Below are 17815 nucleotides of genomic sequence, written 5' to 3' on the forward strand. Positions count from 1 at the left end.
AGGCAGAGGTCAGAAGGGGACTGGACGGAAGGCAGGGGGACAGCTACTCACTGACTCACGAGCTCCACGTTCCTACACCTGGGATAAGCCAACTCCGCTCGCTCGGGAGCAGCGCCGAGGCCACGCCTCCTGGCTGACCTGCAACCGCTCAGCGTGCAAACCCGCCCGCAGCCGCCCAGCCCTACACACTGCTGAGTCTCATGGTCACCTTGGAGTCCTTGCATCCCGTATAACGGTTGTATTAGCTAACATCTTCCTTTACTGATCCAGAGTTTCGTTTATAAATTCTGTGTGTGCCTTAAATGAACACCCATATCTATTTTCCTCCTTGCGGAATGAAATCACTTTTCCTCCATCCGGCTCATTAAGTCCTTCACTGAGCTGTCATTTTACATCTATAACATTCCCCTTCCTTAGCGCACAGCTCTCCGAATTTTGCCTTTAATTCCAGCACTCAAGAGACAGAGACTGCAGGAAGAGACTGGCAGATCTCTGAGTTTGAGGAAAACCCTGTCTCAACCACCACCACAACCACACACACACATACACACAGATAAAAGTGGTTCTCTAGTTCAGAAAGCTTATGCGTGCCCCTTGGTAGGAAATTCCTTCCACACCTCGCACCTAGGCAAACGCAGAGACTTGGTTCTCTACCCCTGCAGCTTTGCCTTTTCTGCAATGTAGTACAGGTGAACTCTTAACCCTATGGCCACTGTTCAGTTGTATGCAGAAAAGCACTACTACAATAACTCACCAGTTTAGATGTATTTCCATGTACTGCCACTTCTCCTCAGACTGTTTTTGTTTTTATTGCATCTGATGTATCTGTGGGGTGGGAGTGCCCTGGTACATGTGCAGCCAAGGGGCTTTTAGGAAGTTGGTTCTCTACTTCCACACTGTGGGCACCAGGGATAGAACTCTGTCGTAGGGCCTGCCAGCAAGTGCCTTTACCTGCTGAGACATCTAGCCAGCAGGGTACATTTTTAAAAAGTGTTTCTGGGGCTGGAGAGATGGCTCAGAGGTTAAGAGCACTGGCTGCTGCTCTTCCAGAGGTCCTGAGATCAATTCCCAGCAACCACATGGTGGCTCACAACCATCTACAATGATATCTGGTGCCCTCTTCTGGCCTGCAGGGACATATGCAGGCAGAACACTGTATACATAATAATAAATAAATATTTAAAAAAAAAAAAAAGGCGGGGCGTTGGTGGCGCACGCCTTTAATCCCAGCACTCGGGAGGCAGAGCCAGGCGGATCTCTGTGAGTTCGAGGCCAGCCTGGGCTACCAAGTGAGTTCCAGGAAAAGGCGCAAAGCTACACAGAGAAACCCTGTCTCGAAAAAACAAAAAACAAAACAAAAAAAAAGTGTTTCTGTTGCCACCATTACTTCTGTACGTCTTTTATATTGTTTGGTGTGTGCATGCGTGCATGAGCACCACAGCCCATGTATGGAGGGAGACGGGTGACGTTCACAAGTTAGTTCTCTCCTTCCACAGTGGGTTCCAGGGATCCAGCATCAGGCTTGTGTGGCAAATGCTTCTAGCTTTTACAGCTACGCCATCTCAATCCCCCTGCATTTGTTTGTATGCCTTACTTGCTTTGTGGTTGAATCCAACATTGCCGTGCATCAAGATAAGGCGATGTAGCAGGATAAACGGAAGGATGTCTAGATAGGAAAGTGGACTCTCAGGAAATTTACCTTCCTATTTTCAATCCCATGTCATTTCAGAAAGAAACGTTGAAGTCCCTCTAGTAAGTCTCCAGATTCCCTGCTGTCAATTGTTGTTGAAAGTTAACAGGGTGGCAGTGGAACGGCTCAGTGGGTAAGGTGCCTGCCACCAAGACTGAGGACCTCATTTCCATCCCTGTAATGCACGTGAGAACCAACTCCTGCAGGCTGTCCTCTGGTTGCCACATGCAGGCCAGAGCATGCATACATACATGCACAAATAAATGTAAAGTTGACGGCCGTGGTGGCGCACACCTTTAGTCCCAGCACTCGGGAGGCAGAGGCAGGCGGATCTCTGTGAGCTCGAGACCAGCCTGCTCTACAGAGTGAGTTCCAGGAAAGCCAAGGCTACACAGAGAAACCCTGTCTGGAAAGTAGTAGTAATAATAATAATAATAATAATAATAATAATAATAATAATAATGGAAAATAATAAATAAATAAATGTAAAGTTTTCTTTTAAATGTTTAAAAACAAACCCAGGGCTGGAGAGATGGCTCAGTGGTTAAGAGCACTGTCTGCTCCTCCAGAGGACCTGGGTTCAATTCCCAGCAACACATGGCAGCTCACAACTGTCTGTAACTCCAGGGGGTCCAACACCTTCACAGACACACATGTAGGCAAAACATCAATGCACATAAAATAAAAATCAATCATTAAGGGGCATCCCCTGGGCAGTTGTGCAAGAAAACCGGCTGGGCATGAGCAGCAGAGAAGATGCAGACGCAGAGTCCTTCCATGGTTTGGGCTTCAAACTCCTTCCCTGAGTTCCTGCTCTGACCTTCCTCGGTTAGATAACTTGTGAAAGGTCTCAGAGCTAATATTAACCACTCCAAAGTGTTTCCTCAGAACACAACACAGTGCCTGGAGGATGGCTGACTCTTTAAAAATATAAATTTTTAAATATAAATCATTAAAAAAAAAACCCACAGGCAATCCTTGTTGGAATATTTTTAGATTGGGACATTTCTAACTATTGAGTGTGTAAAAAAATGACAACTTTAATAGGCATCATGTACTTTTTAGCACTTACGTAACAAAGCTCTCCTGAACATCACTTTTCAGGAAAATAAAACATTCTCCCCATAAAATGAGCTCTTTGAACCAAGTAGTTTCTTTCACCTTGTTCTGGTGACAGCTTTGTCTCAGCCAGAGGGCAGGGAGAGGATGTGCTCATCTTCACTTGTACTGCTACTTCTGTGGGTTAGTCACAAGAATCACTTGGTAACCTACCCATATAAACCACAGTGAGCAAACCATTATCAGCTTTAACTTCCGCCACTCTCCCCTCATTGTGTCTGGTACACTGGGCTGATTTTGGGTTGGATGGTGACCAGCAATCATTCCGATCAGTCAGGGCCTCTGCTGCCACAGTTTGTTGTATTCTGGCTTTGGGGATGTTTCCTAGTGTTCAAGGTTGATCCCTGGGTCTCATGTGTGCAAGGGAACCACCACTGAGACACACACACACACACACACACACACACACACAGCTTCTGTGTTGTGTATCATCTCTGCTGAAGGCAGGCATTCTATTTGAGCTCTTCAGGCAAGATGTATCGAACATTAGCAAAATTAGGTTTTTAAGGAGGTAGAAAATTGAGAAAGGATCCTTAATCCAGGCCGGTCTCAAACTCACTGTAGCTGAGGCCAGCCTTGACCTACAGGTCCTCTTGCCCTCAGGTGCCAGGATTATAGGTGTGCACCACCACTTCCTTCTTGATGATTTTTTAAGATTCAAAAGAAAGACCATATGTAGAGAACTTCCTCTTTTCGTCCCTTATCTCCAAGGGTAGTCTTGAGAAGACTGCCACATACTTTTGGAAAACTACTGGGCCAGCAATTGTAGGACAGACTAGGAAGGCTGATTTTGGTTAAGTGTCCAGAGCCATGTTTCAAGATACAAAGCTTTTGTCTGGCAAGATGGCTCAGCAGGTAAGGGACCTTGCAACCATGGCTGATATGACCTGAATTTGTCCACCAGGATCCTCATGATGGAAGGAGAGAACTGATTTCCTAAGTTGCTCCTCTAACCTCCACATGTGTGTCCCCCGCCCCCCCCCCCCCACATACACAACAAAGAAATTGAAGAGAAAAATTGAGATACTGTTTCACTACATAGCCCTGGCTACCCTGAACTTTTTTGTAATTAGAAAACAAAGTAGAGCTTTCAAAAGTAGCCAGCCTCCCTAAGAGTCCTCAAGGGCTGGAGAGATGGCTCAGCAGTTAAGGGCACTTGCTGATCTTCCAGAGGACCCGAGTTCCATTCCCAGAACCCACGTCATAGCTCACAACTGTCTGTAACTCCAGCTCCAGGAGATCCAAAACTTCTGGTCTCCTCAGGCACTGCACACATGTGGTACGTAGACATACATTCAGGCAAGACATCTATACACATAAAAATAAATTTAAACATCAATATCCATAAATGTTGTTATATAATCTTGCTTTTTATTTTTAGATGAAAATCACATTTTCTTTAGCAAATGGATTGTTTTAATGATTTTTTAAAATATTTACTTTTTATTATGTATATGTATATGTCTATGTGTGTTCAGGCATGTATATGTGACACAGGTGTCTGAAGAGTCCAGAAGAGGACATTAGGTCCCTTGGAGCTATACTTATAGACATTTGTGAGCTGTCTCAAGTGGGTGCTGGGAACTGAACCTGGGCCCTCTCCAAAAGCAGCAAGTGTTTCTAACTTCTGAACCACCTCACCAGCTTTCAATGGCCATGGTTTATTGCTGGGTGTATATGGAAAGGGTCTGTTCTTTGACAGTTTGTGGAAGGCAGAGAAATGGTACCACAAGCAAATGTCATTTTAACTGCTGCTCCTTTAGCACTTTGTGCTAAATTCCTCCTCATATTGATCTGGATATATTCTTTCAAATATTAGTTTTGTAATGTCATGTCTTTATAAGGCGCCAGGCATTTTTACATTGACCAAATTTTTAGCAGTAAGCTGAGAGAGAACTCTTTTCAAATCTAATTCATTTTATACACGTCATAGTCAGTGATACATTTATTAACTTACACTTTAATGACTGAAGTATATTGAAGTATGAAGCTGTAACAGCGACTTGTGGTTTTCTGTATTTTAGACTTTGTGTTTTGTTTGAGATGGGGTCTCTCTATGTAGACCATTTGGTAACTTAATTATCAGCACATCCATTTGTGTGACGTTACTTCCAAATATGAAGGGAATGGAATGGCTATAAATGATTACAAAACGAACCAAGGTCACTTAATCAAGAGTCACAGAAAGAAAGGAGCCAGTAACAAAGGTCAAGGCAAGGGGCTGCAGCTGGCCAGAGAGGACATCGTTCACCAGATTTTCACATAAGAATTTGCTGTGACTAAGGGAGAAACAACAACCATTATCCATGTTCTGTGTCCATTAAGTGAAAACTCTTGAATGAATGATTAAAAGTTTTTTAAAATACGAATTAGTCTAACGTGTTCACAACAGAAGCCCCTCCCTCCGCCCCTTCTTGGAGACAGGAAGACTGTATTGCCCTGAATGGTCTCAACTTCCTAGGCTCAAGTGATTCTCCTGTCTCAGCCTCCCAAGTATCTGAGACTGTTATCAGTGCCCAGGTGCAGTGATTTGAGAGGCTGCAGCAGCAGGATTGTTAGTTCAAAGCTAGCAGGCTACACAGGGTACACTGCCTCAAAAAAAAAAAAGCGGGGGGGCTGGAGAGATGGCTCAGATGTTAAGAGCACTGACTGCTCTTCCAGAGGTCCTGAGTTCAATTCCCAGCAACCATATGGTGGCTCACAACCATCTGTAATGAGATCTGGTGCCCTCTTCTGACCTGTAGTCATACATGCTGTATACAAAATAAATAAAAAATAAAATAAAATAAACCCAGCAGTGTGCTTAAGGATCACGTTAGACAATACAGTAACACAGCTCTTAATAAGCTATCTTTTATTTTCAGTGCTACTTATTGAACCTATTTATTTTAATATGAAATTCAACACAACTTAAATATCTGATAAGAGTATGGGTTAATTCAATTTAAGAAGCAATTCCAAGGCCAGGCAATGGTGGTGCACAGCTTTAATCCCAGCACTTGGGAGGCAGAGGCAGGCAGATCTCTGAGACCAGTCTAGTCTAAAGAGTGAGTTCCAGGATAGGCAGGGCTACACAGAGAAAACTTGTCTCAAAAAACCAAAAGAAGTGATTCCAAGTTCAGTCACCTGGCTTCTTTTCACAAGTCTTTTCTAGATGAATTTTTGGAGATGAAAATGGAAACTAAGCCCACAGCCTCCTCCTCAGCATCAGGCAAAGGAGTCAATTGCTGTTGTGACACGCTACTTCAATAAATGACTCAGCTGGTCCTGCAGGTCAGGTGACTGTTCAACACTGGAAATCAAACAGAGAAAAGGGTTGTCTGAAGTGAGCAGGAAAGACATTTCTTTGTATGATCTACTCTTTAACACATCACTCTTGTTACACCTAAGTCAAAACTGACCTCGGTCCACGTGGGCCTCAGAAGTGTTTAAACCCTGAGTCTGGCACTGCAGCACACCTGTCTACCCCAGTTACTTGGGCGGCTAAGGCAGAGGAGGGTCACTTGAACCCGAGTTTGAGGCCACCATGGAAACACAGTAAGACTCCAGCTCAAGGCTGGGAGAAACGGAACCCACGAGGAAGGGTTTGCGCAGATGGGCATGGCAGCGGCACACACCTGTAACCCGCCACTCAGGAAGCAGAGGCAGGACTGAGCTCGGGTTAGCCTGAGTTACATGGTGAGGCCTTAAATCAAAAAGAAAAAGGCTTACAAAAAAAAAACAAAAACCCACCTTAATACATCTAATAAAATGAGACTATTTGCCGGGCGGTGGTGGCACACGCCTTTAATTCCAGCACTCGGGAGGCAGAGCCAGGCGAATCTCTGTGAGTTTGAGGCCAGCCTGGGCTACCAAGTGAGTTCCAGGAAAGGCACATAGCTACACAGAGAAACCTTGTCTCGAAAAACCGGAAAAAAAAAAAAAAGAGAGAGAGAGAGACTATTTAATAACTTTAGTATGTTTGCTCTATTTGTGAATATTACCAATATAAGTGGATGTCTATTCCTAAGGGTGGCCTCTGTACCCTGTAACTTCTAGAACTTAACAGGCAGTGAATCCAGTTCCTGCACACTTTAAAATACACTGTGTTCTTCAAATTTTAAACAGGCTATCCAGAGCATGGTCATTTAAAGGCACATGTCAACCAGTTTTCCACTGATCCTGGGCCCAGCAATGCCACACCCAGCATGCTCCAGTCAGGCCCACCCACCACCTTTGAGATGTCACTCCCAGCATGCTCCAATCAGCCCCACCCACCACCTCTGAGGTCACTTACTTCTTCTGAATAGCTTCTTGCCTAAGTCGGGAAGGGGAAAAAGGAAAGAAACAGGGAGACTCAGTGAGCCGAGAGAAGTCATCATCAACAGATCACAGGCAGGCTGAATACACCTGGTTAAACTTAGTATAATTACGTGGAGACGAATAACTATGTATCTACACACTGAAAAACATTAGCTATCGGGACTTGAATTCTCAGCCATACAATCCCAATAGGGTATGCAAGCATCTTCTCCACCACATAAAATATAAGACAAGAAAAAAAAATACAACACAAGGCAAATTCAGTTGTAGTTTTCGTCAAAATTACAATGAGGGCGCTGCTGTCTGTAAATTTCAAAACCTGAACGATTTCTATGTTGCTGGCGCTTTGTTATGTGTAGGAATACCAGTCACCATCACACTCCATCTCTAGGGGTGGAAAGACACTGGGCACAGAGTGGAAAGATACTTATCTAGTCTCTCAGGTGCCACACATTGGTAGCATGATCCCGGCGAGCTCCGCCCCATGGGTTCTTCCTTTGTAGAGCTCCCGGTTAACACAGGAGGTTCAAAACAAGTGGCCCCATCGCCCACTCTCCCACATGTCAACTTTCCTGAAGCCTCGGGTCTTTCCCCTTGATCAACCCTACCCACCTCCCACCCACCCCACCTCCATGGGAAGATATGAACACAGGCTGAGGGTGAGGATGCCGCAGTCGGTGACTGCCGGTTAGGGCATACTCACTGATACTGAAGATGTGTTGTTATTATTGCCATTTTCCTTAAACTCTGCATAACAGAGAGAGAAACAGAATAGTCCACTTCCCTATGGTCATACAACACACACACACACACACACACACACACACACACACACACACACACACACACCATGAAAGAAATAGCTTCTTACATCTTCTGAGTGCAAGATGGCATCTTCCTGTAGAACCATGTTTCGAGCTGCCTGACCCAGCAGCTGGAAGACAAAAAAAAACACAAAAAAACAGTAATGATCAAAATTCCCCACTCTGAGACTGGCCTGGCAGTATAGGCTTGCAATCCCAGATGCTAGGGAAGTTGAGGCAAGTTGGAGGCCAGCCTGGACTACAGAGTAAGGTTGGCTAGTTTAGTGACCCTGTCTCAAAATAAGAAAATACAAATGGATTTAGCTTGGTGGTGATTTAGCTTGGCAGGTCTGGTTGAATCCCCAGCATCGAGAAAGAAAATCCATTTCACTGGCACAGTGGCCATTCTGACACAGGCTCCACACCTACAGCCTCCTCAAGAATCAGGGCTCCAGAACACCAAGCTTTCCATACAGCCCGTTCATCAGATGCTAGCAGAAGTCAGCAGGACTGCGTTGGCTGGACCACTAACTTCTGGTTCTTTAAAAACAAACTTGGGGCAGCTGCAGTGGCAGCTCAGTAGCTAAGAATACCCGCTGCTCTTACAGAGGACCACAGGATCCGTTCCCAGCACCCACGTGGTGTATCGCAACCATAACTCCAGATGCAGGGAGCCAATGTCCTCTTCTGACCTCTGCAGGTACCAGGCACACACGGTACACATACATACACACAGACAAAACACTCATACACATAAAATTATATAAATCTAAAAACAAAAACAGACTTGGGCTGAGGCTGTAGTTTAGTGGGTAGACTGCCTGCCTTGGGTGCACAGGACCCGGGGTTCAATACCCAGCACCGCATAAACGGGGCGTGATGGTGCAGGCCTAGAATCCCAGCATGCGAGAGCAGCAGCAGAAGGACCAGAAGGTTAATGTCACCTTCAGATACACAGTGAGCTCTGAACTAGCCTGGGCTCCAGGAGACCCTGTTCCAAAGAGAAAGAATGAAAAAGGGCAGACTTAGAGTCTCCGGGTGAGCCAGGCGGCGGCGGCGGCACACATCTTTAATCCCAGCACTTAGAAGGCTGAGGCAGGTGGGTCTTTGAGTTTGAGGACAGTCTGTTTACAAAGTGAATTCCAGGACAGGCAGGGCTACACAGAGAAACTCTGTCTCACACCTCCCACAAAAGAGTCTGGGGGTGAATTGAGAGAAAGGGGGAAGAAAAAGGCATAGGAAGAAGCTCAGGGGCTGGGGGTGTCCTGGAGTGGTGAGTGACTATCTGGAGTGATAAGGCCGAGTCTGATCTCAATACCACAAAGGCAGAAAGAAAGGAGAAAAGAGGAAGGGGGGAGCAGGGGGGCAGGGAAGAAGGAGCCTCGCTGTCACCACTCTTCAAGGCTTAGAGAAGGAAGGATGGTCACACGGAGCTAAGAAAGAGGTGTGCAAGAGGAAATGTGGAGGCCGACTTCTGAGTTCACTGACAGCTGGGCCCTGAAGCCCAAAGAGAAATGGTGAGCTCAGATTCAGCACGGCGACCTGATCTCAGCAAAGCTGAAGCTGGGTGAGAGGCGGGCAGAGACCCGAGCTTGCAGCTTTCTGGCCCTGGTGCATCACCCTAACCCTGCAGAGGCAGTTACCTGCATCCTACCAACACATCAAACCCTCCCTGTTCACCTTGACTAGGGAAATTCTAGCAGCTGATGACTCCAAATTAGCCAGGATGTGGTGATATTTGAACAAATAAAATCTGCCTGAAGATCAGAGGACAGAACAAGCCTCTAAACAGAGGCCAGGCAGTGGTGGCACACACCTTTAATGCTAGCACTTAATGGGAGGCAGAGGCAGAGATCCTTCTGGATTTCTGTGAGTTCAAGGCCACACTGGGCTACAGATTAATCCAGTCTAGAAGAGAAATAGAACGAGGCAGTGGTGGCACACACCTTTAATCCCAGCACTAGAAAGGTGGAGACAGGCAGGAAGTGATATGGCTGGGCAGAGAAAGGAATAAGGCAGGAGGAGACAGGAACTCGCCCTCTTTCAGGCTGAGGAGTTGGTGAGGTAAGAGGTGGTGGCTGTGGTTTGTTCTGCTTCTCTGATCTTTCAGCTTTCACCCTGATATCTGGCTCCAGGTTTTTATTATAAGACCATTTAGGATTCATGCAACACCAGGAACATCAGCATTGTTGAAGTTCATTCTTCTTTTTAAAATTTTAAATTAGTAAATCTCATGTGCTTCTAAAGTTTGAACAATGAAATGAGACTTCCACCTCTGCCCCTTCCTGTCCTGTTCTCTCCCCATGTGCAGTAGTTTTACTAGTTTGTGCTTTCTTTTTAGTCCGGATATCTGTGGATGCTCAAGTCCATTATATAAGATGGTACAGGGTTTGCATACTTCCTACTTACATCCTTTCAAATGTTGTAGACCATCTCTTGATTACTTTTTACATTTTTGGTGGGCTTTTTTTGTTTTGCTTTTTTGTTTGTTTTGAGACAGGGTCTCTCTATGAAGCTCTGGCTGTCTTGGAACTCACTATGCAGACCAGACTGGCCTCAAACTCACAGAGACTTGCCTGCTTCTTCCTCCCAAGTGCTCTATCAAGCCTATTGTTTTTGCTGTGTCCGTAGTGGTGTGTGTGCGCGCGTGTGTGTGTGTGCGCGTGTGTGTGTGTGTGTGTGTGTGTGTGTGTGTGTGTGTGTGTGTGCGCGTGCGCGCGCGTGTGTGTGTATGTGTATATATGTACACGACTGTGCAGGTTCACACACAGCTATGTAAATAGGGAAGCCAGGGGAGGACTTGAGATGTCTCCTCTATCACTCTCTACCACTCTCTGCTTTATGGGCCTGAGACAGGGTCTTTCACAGAACTGGAGGCTCACTGTTTTGGCTAGGCTGGCTGGCTAGCCTGATCTCAGGATCCCCTAATGCTGGCGTTACAAGCATGCACAGCCATGCCTGGCTTTTGACATTGGTGCTGGGAACGGAAACCCAGGTCCTGGTGTCTGCGGAGCAAGCACTCTTGCCCAGTGAGCCATCTCCTCGGTCCATGCCTTGTTTTGGAAAACGGGGTTGCACACAGCTCAGTCTAGTCTCAGACTTACTGGGTAACTGAGGATTGTGGTGATATTTTGTGTGTGGTCTAGCAAATAAAGCTTGCCTGAAGATCAGAAGGCAAAGCCAGCCTCTAGTTAGCCATAGAGGCCAGGCAGTGGTGGCACACGCCTTTAATCCCAGCACTTGGGATCTCATGCCTTTGCTCCCAGTATTTGGGAGACACACACGCCTTTAATCCCAGCACTAGGGAGGCTGAGGCAGGAAGTGATATGGCTGGGCGGAGAAAGGAATATAAGGCGGAGGAGAAGGGACCTCGGCCCTTTCAAGTTGAGGACTCGGTAGAGGTAAGAAGACTTTCCAGTGGCTGTGCTTCTCTGATCTGTCAGCTTTTATCCCAGGATCTGACTCCTGGCTTTTATGATTAGAGCAATCAGGATTCATGCTACAGAGGAAGATCTTGAACTTCTGATCTCCTGCCTCTACCTTGCAAGGGCTGGGATCTCAGGTGTGCGACTCTAGATTACATTATTACCTAGTACAATGAAGGTGCTATGTAACTGTTACACAGTACCTAGGGGACAATGAAAATACTACACATGTTTCAGTACAGATACAGACAGTGACTACATTTTCAGTCTGTAGTTGGCTGTGAAGCTCAAGGACACCAAAGGCCAACTGTACCCCATCCTCTTACTTACAACTTATACAGGTACTGCGCCATACCTTGTAATTGTCCACTTTACAACATAACCCTGAGATAAATGGATCTATCTGCATATCAGTCATAGATAGATAGATAGATAGATAGATAGATAGATAGATAGATAGATATGTATAATATAATATATGGATATCTGTGAGAGAGAAAAAGAGACAGAGACTTATTTTTCTATTGCTGTGAAGAGACACCATAACCAAGGCAATTTATAAAAGCATTTAGTTGGGGGTTTGCTTAAAGTTTCAGAGGATGAGTCCATGCCATCATGATGGCAGGGAACAGAGCAGTAGCTGAGAGCTTGTATCTTATCTACAAGTTGGAGGCAGAGAGACTGGGCCTGGTGTGGGCTTTTCAAACCTCAAAGCCCATTCCCAGTGACACACCTTCTCCAACAAGGCCACACCTCCTAATCCTTCCTAGCCAATCCACTAAACATTCAAATGAGCCAATGAGGGCCACTCTCATTCAAACCACGTGAGAGAATCTCCTCAACTACTCTTTCACAATCCCAAATATCACACCACAGCACATGGACACACTAGGACACTCAACCAGTCTCAGCCCACAGACTGGGAGGCTATTTCTAGTCTTTGCTACTGTAAAGATGAACCAAAACGCTCCCCTGAGTCTGCATCCTAGAGCATCTTTGTGATGAACATGCAGAATCTTGATCCTGGTTCAAGTTTTGTTACATGTTGACAAATTCTCCCGAGTCACAGATGTATCATCTTGCACTCCCAGCAACAGCATATGAAAGTGCAGGTTCCTCTCCTGTGGTGCTAGGAATCCAATTCAGGCCCGTGCTAGAACTCTATACTCTATCACTGAGCTACACCCCCAATTCCTGTGGCCAGTTTTGTGGGGGGTGTGTGTGTGTGTGTGTGTGTGTGTGTGTGTGTAGGGAGGGTTGACATCAGGCTATCTTTCCTCACTTGCTCTCTGCATTTACTTTGTTTTTGGCTGGGTGTTTGTTTGTTTTGAGACAGGGTTTCTCTGTGTAGCCCTGGCTGTCCTAGAACTCACTCTGTAGAGCAGGCTGGCCTTGAACTCACAGAGACCTGCCTCTGCATTTGTTTTGTTGTTGTTGTTTTTCCTTTTTTGGTTTTCCGAGACTGGGTTTCTCTGTGCTGCTTTGCGCCTTTCCTGGAACTCGCTTTGTAGACCAGGCTGGCCTCGAACTGCATTTGTTTTTTAAGACCTGGTCTCTGGTGGTGGTGGTGGTGGTGGTGGTGGTGGTGGTGGTGGTGGTGCGTACCTTTAATCTCAGCACCTGGAAGGCAGAGGCAGGAGCATCTCTGTGAGTTCCAAGACAGACAAAGCTACACATGAGTCAAGGCCTTCCCCAGAATGCAAGATGAACTCACTGACACTTTGCAGCATTTTCTCGGATACATCAACCAGACACACACCATTTAACACTTCTAGATTTACCTTGTTAACAAGGAATAGCACAGAAACAATCGGTACAGAATCTTTCTGGATCCACAAACGTTTCTCTAAGTTTTTATCATTGGCTTGCTCATAATTAACTCAGTGAGTTTTTCTCACCTATCCATCTTCACTGAGTTTCTCATTTTCACAACTAGAGTGTGCTCACTGCCCCTCCCCCATGTCATCACCTCCCACATTTTTGTTAAGTTATACAGCTGAGGGGCTGGGGATAGAGCTCAGTAAAGTGCTTGCCTTGTAAGAACAAGGACCCGAGTTTGATTCCTAGGACCCAAGGGCTAGGGAGCCAAATGTGGTTGCTCACACCAGCAAGATGGGCAGATCCCAGGGCTCCATGGCTAGTGTCCTTCACTTACTTGGTGAGTCCCATACCAAAGATATCTAGTCTTAAAATCTTTAAAAAGTAGATGACACCCAAGGAACAGCACCTGAGGTTGTCTTCTAGACACATGCATGTACACGCTCTGGGTATAGCTCAAGGATAAAATGTTTGCCTATAGTATTCTCTAGGTTCCACCCCAGTACTGCAAAAACATTAACAATTACAACACCCCACAATGACCCTCACTAATACAAGACTCAAATGGAGTGTCTGAAGGACAGGTGTGCAAGAGAATAGCCGTTTGTCACTAACTGGCTGTGGGCGTAAGTACATTTCTCCTCACTTTCTGGACCAGCCAGACTGGTACCCAATCTTTGTACACATTTCATCTCAAGGCCTTTCAATCCACAGTCCTACCTACAACTCTCTGCTCTGGCTCCAGACATCCACATGGCTTGCTGTGCATTTCACTCCACTGTCTGAACAAATGTCACTTTCCCAGAGACCTGTCACCACTCTCTGCTCTGAGATTCATGTTCCTTAGAATGTTTATTCACCACTTAAGGCTGGGTGTTTCACTGGGTTTATTATCTGTCTCTTCCCTACAGTGTGAACTTTGACTCTGCCTTCTTTTCAGACTACATAAATCCACAGTACTTCAATGTAAGCTTCAGGGTTGGGCTACAGTGTTCAGTGACAGAGCACTTGCCTCCTGTGAATTAGGCCTAGGTTCAATGCTCAACACCAACAGCACTACCACAAAAAATGCTAAGCTTCCTGGGTACCTGGATTTACCCCTTGAAACTAGAACAGCTCCTGGCACACAGCAGACATTCAAAAAATATTTGTAAATGAAAGCTGTAACTAGAAAGTCACTATGACACCTCAACCACCTCATAAACCAGTGAAGGAAATGGCAGAGGTGATGTGCTATCCACGCTATGGAAGGAAGTCAGTAAAGACAAAGGCTGGAGAATTGTGAAATATGTCAATCCTGTCCAGAAACCAGGTTAACTTCAGCTTGATTTAATCCACACTGCTTAGTGGGGTCACACTCAGACCTCCTACAGGAGAAGACACTTGGGTACGAGATGCATAAAGATGAGGAATGGGAAGGAGCAGGCTACTTTAGAGGCAACCAATGTGACAGTGGTTTTTGTTAGCTTATCCAATAGTGCCATGTAAAAGTAAATTCATGATGTCCAACATACACTAGTAGTTAAATATAAATCCATCTTTAAAAAAATGGGGTACTGGGTCATACTATGAAGCCCTGTCTAAGCTAGAACTTGCTATGTAGTCCTTGCTGGCCTAGAACTCACTATGTAGACTAGGCTGTCCTTGAATTCACAGAGATCTGCCTGCTTCTGCTTCCCAAATCTGAGATTAAAGGCATGTGCTACTACAGTCATCTTTAAAAATGTTAAATTGCATGTATTTATTCTGTAGAGGAGAGAGGGACATGTGTGCCATAGCACATTTGTGGAAGTTAGACAATAATCTTTGGAAGTTGGTTCTCTCCTTCCACCATATGGGTCCCAGGCTGGGACGGAACTCAGATGGGCCAGCTTGGTGACAAGCACCTTTACTTGCTGAGCCATCTCGCTGGCCCAAAACCCACTTCTTTAAAGTTTAAACATATTTATACCATGTCTTCAACAATTTGTTTATCTAGGAAGAAAATGTGTGTGTGCAATTATATGATGTGTGGGATATTTTGCATGCACATACATTTCCTACAGAATAAATAGAATCTATAAATCATGAAAAAGAAAAGCCAACATGATTGTCAACAAAACTGACACAGGAATTCTGTGCAACCATGATCCAGTGTCACAAGGTGAAACCATGATTTGCATAATTTATATTTGGAAAAGGCAACATAACGATTCTTTAAATTCTTCAAGCTTTCTCCTAAAAACAGTGTGTCAGATGGAACCACACAAAGCCCATCAGCAGAGAACAGCAGGTCGGTGACTTCAACAGCTCTGTAATATAGTAAGGACAAACACTTCTTGTACAGCTGGGATTTCTGTTTGGTTTTGTAGCCAGTCAGTAAAAGCTAGCTACACAACAGGTTATCATAACTAATGTGAGTCAGAGACTGTGAACATTCATACACAAACCCAAAGACCTGAGAACATACTGTTCGGTTACCACAACTACATAGGAAAACAGATATGTGGAAAAGGAGAGATTTGCTAGTCTATGAAAGCTAGGTTGAAACTGTAACCACTTGTTGAAGATGAGTAGCTAAGACCAATTGTTACTAAATTAAGGAAGAAGAAAATAATGAACCAATCTGCAGGGGAAATTCATGGAAATTTAATATTACCGTTTGTTCTGTTTTACATATGTATTCTAGGCTTCCATTTTAAGAAAGGCAAAACTAGAAGTTGCTGTGGGAAGTTCTGTATGGCAAATGTGTTGCTAATTAGTCAACAAATAAAACACTGATTGGCCATTGGCTAGGCAGGAAGTGTAGGCGGGACAAGGAGGAGAATAAAGCTGGGAAGTGGAAGGCTGAGTCAGAGAGACACTGCCAGCCGCCATGATGACAAACAGCTTGTGGAGATGCCAGTAAGCCACGAGCCATGTGGCAAGGTATAGATTAATGGAAATGGATTAATTTAAGCTATAAGAACAGTTAGCAAGAAGCCTGCCACGGCCATACAGTTTGTAACCAATATAAGTCTCTGTGTTTACTTGGTCGGGTCTGAACGGCTGTGGGACTGGCAGGTGAAAGAGATTTGTCCTGACTGTGGGCCAGGCAGAAAAACTCCAGCTACAAGAAGTCTTAGCTATGGGTGGGTGGTTTAATCTAACAAAATGGACATACCCTTCATTTCTTTTGGTTTTTAAGTTTTTGTTTGTTTTTTGTTTTGTTTTGTTTTCAAGACAGGGTTTCACTGTGTAACAGCCTTGGCCGTCCTAGAACTAGGGCTGGTCTTGAACTCACAGAGATCCACCTGCCTCAGCATGAGCCACTACTCCCTGCTCCATTACTACTTTTGTTCGGAGTACCAGCTGTTAATAAGCACTTAGTATTTGCTCAATGAATGAATGAATGAGTGGACAAGTAGAGTCAGTTAGAACCCTTTCTTCCTGCCATTAGTCACCACTGCCCAGCTAGTTTTTATTTTTTTAAACAGTCCCTATGTATTCCAGCCTCTTGCATTAACCTCCTGAGAGCTCAGATTATAGGTCTGTCCATCATGCACCTCCATACGTTTGATTCCCCTTTAGTAAATACATACCAATGCAACTGCGAGGTCACTGTATTTCGTTTACCTGCCCACGAGCATGTTTCATGAAGAAAAGTGCTATGAACATGCACACGTCTTTGTGTGGGCACACACTTTCTCTAGAATAGATAACTACTTCAACATGCAGCGTGTACACGTCATCAAATCATTCCATTCATAGAGGAGGAGGGGGAAGGAGAACAGGGCAATGGAAAACGCTCCTCTAAGAAACAATGAAGACCGTGGTCAGAAATACAAAGAATAAACCCACGGACAAGGGGGTGACAGGAATCTGGGAAGTTGAGAGCAACGCCAGGCCGAGTTTCGAAAGGGGACTGAGAACAAAGGGGCACCGGGCAGGAGCGGCGGCTCGGCCTGTGCCTCTCCCCTTTCTAGAACACAGGTTCCCATCACGTCGCCTCTTCCAGCTCCATCCGCTCACCCTAAGCTGAAGAAACGCGACCAGCACGCCACCGACGCGGGGCCACAGCCCACACTCCCAGGATGCAATGCGCCGCCCCTCCCCGAGCGAACGCTGGCAGCGCGGCCCGGGAGCCCACGCCCCGCTCACCTCCGAGCTCCGGGAGCCTTTCAGCACCTGCTTGGTGAGCGCGATCACGTCGGTCCCGCAGGTGTTCACCTTCTCGGTGAGAAGCCCCTTCACCGACTGACCAAATCGTGCTTGCGAATCCGGCGTCCCAGTCGCCATCGTCTCAACCGGGGAACACCGCAGCCAGACGACGGCGAGTCCCTGGGGCCAAAAGAGATGCAAAGCGGCCAGTCCTGCCAAGAGGAAGGACCGCATGCGCTTAGCTCAGGCTGCTTACCAAAATGATTTAAAATGCTCAGTTGATGAGAATGGAAGGCAAGGTCTAAGCAAGCCACCCTGGAGCGGATGGAATATAACTTAAGTGAATTTATAGTTTAGAGTCAGAAGAGCTGGACTCCAACCCATTTAATTCTACCATTTAAGCAGCGGTGTGGCAACAAATTACTCAACCCCGGGTCTTACGTTCCTCATCTGTGTTACAGACAGCACTGCCTGAACTAGACGTGGTAGCACAACCCTGTAATCCCAGCATTCTCTAGATGGAGGCAGAAGGGTCAGAA

At 45.7% G+C, this 17815-nt stretch overlaps 1 protein-coding gene across 2 annotated transcripts; it reads right to left on the reverse strand.

The window, feature by feature from the left end:
* Positions 1-5648: 5648 nt before the first annotated feature.
* Positions 5649-17534, reverse strand: Borcs7 (BLOC-1 related complex subunit 7). 2 transcript variants are annotated; one of them, XM_059256928.1, is made up of 5 exons: positions 17277-17503; positions 7983-8045; positions 7815-7858; positions 7086-7106; positions 5649-6101 (listed from the first exon to the last, which is right to left on the reverse strand). In XM_059256928.1, the coding sequence occupies exons 1-5, from the start codon at positions 17412-17414 to the stop codon at positions 6050-6052; spliced, it is 318 nt and encodes a 105-aa protein (XP_059112911.1). In that variant the 5' UTR covers positions 17415-17503; the 3' UTR covers positions 5649-6049. The 2 variants fall into 2 exon arrangements, with proteins under 2 accessions (XP_059112911.1, XP_059112918.1); XM_059256935.1 differs by lacking the exon at positions 7815-7858 and having other exon boundaries at positions 17277-17534.
* Positions 17535-17815: the final 281 nt, after the last annotated feature.

Source organism: Peromyscus eremicus, chromosome 1 (genome assembly GCF_949786415.1).
Source record: "Peromyscus eremicus chromosome 1, PerEre_H2_v1, whole genome shotgun sequence".
In the NCBI taxonomy this organism is placed as follows: domain Eukaryota; kingdom Metazoa; phylum Chordata; class Mammalia; order Rodentia; family Cricetidae; genus Peromyscus; species Peromyscus eremicus.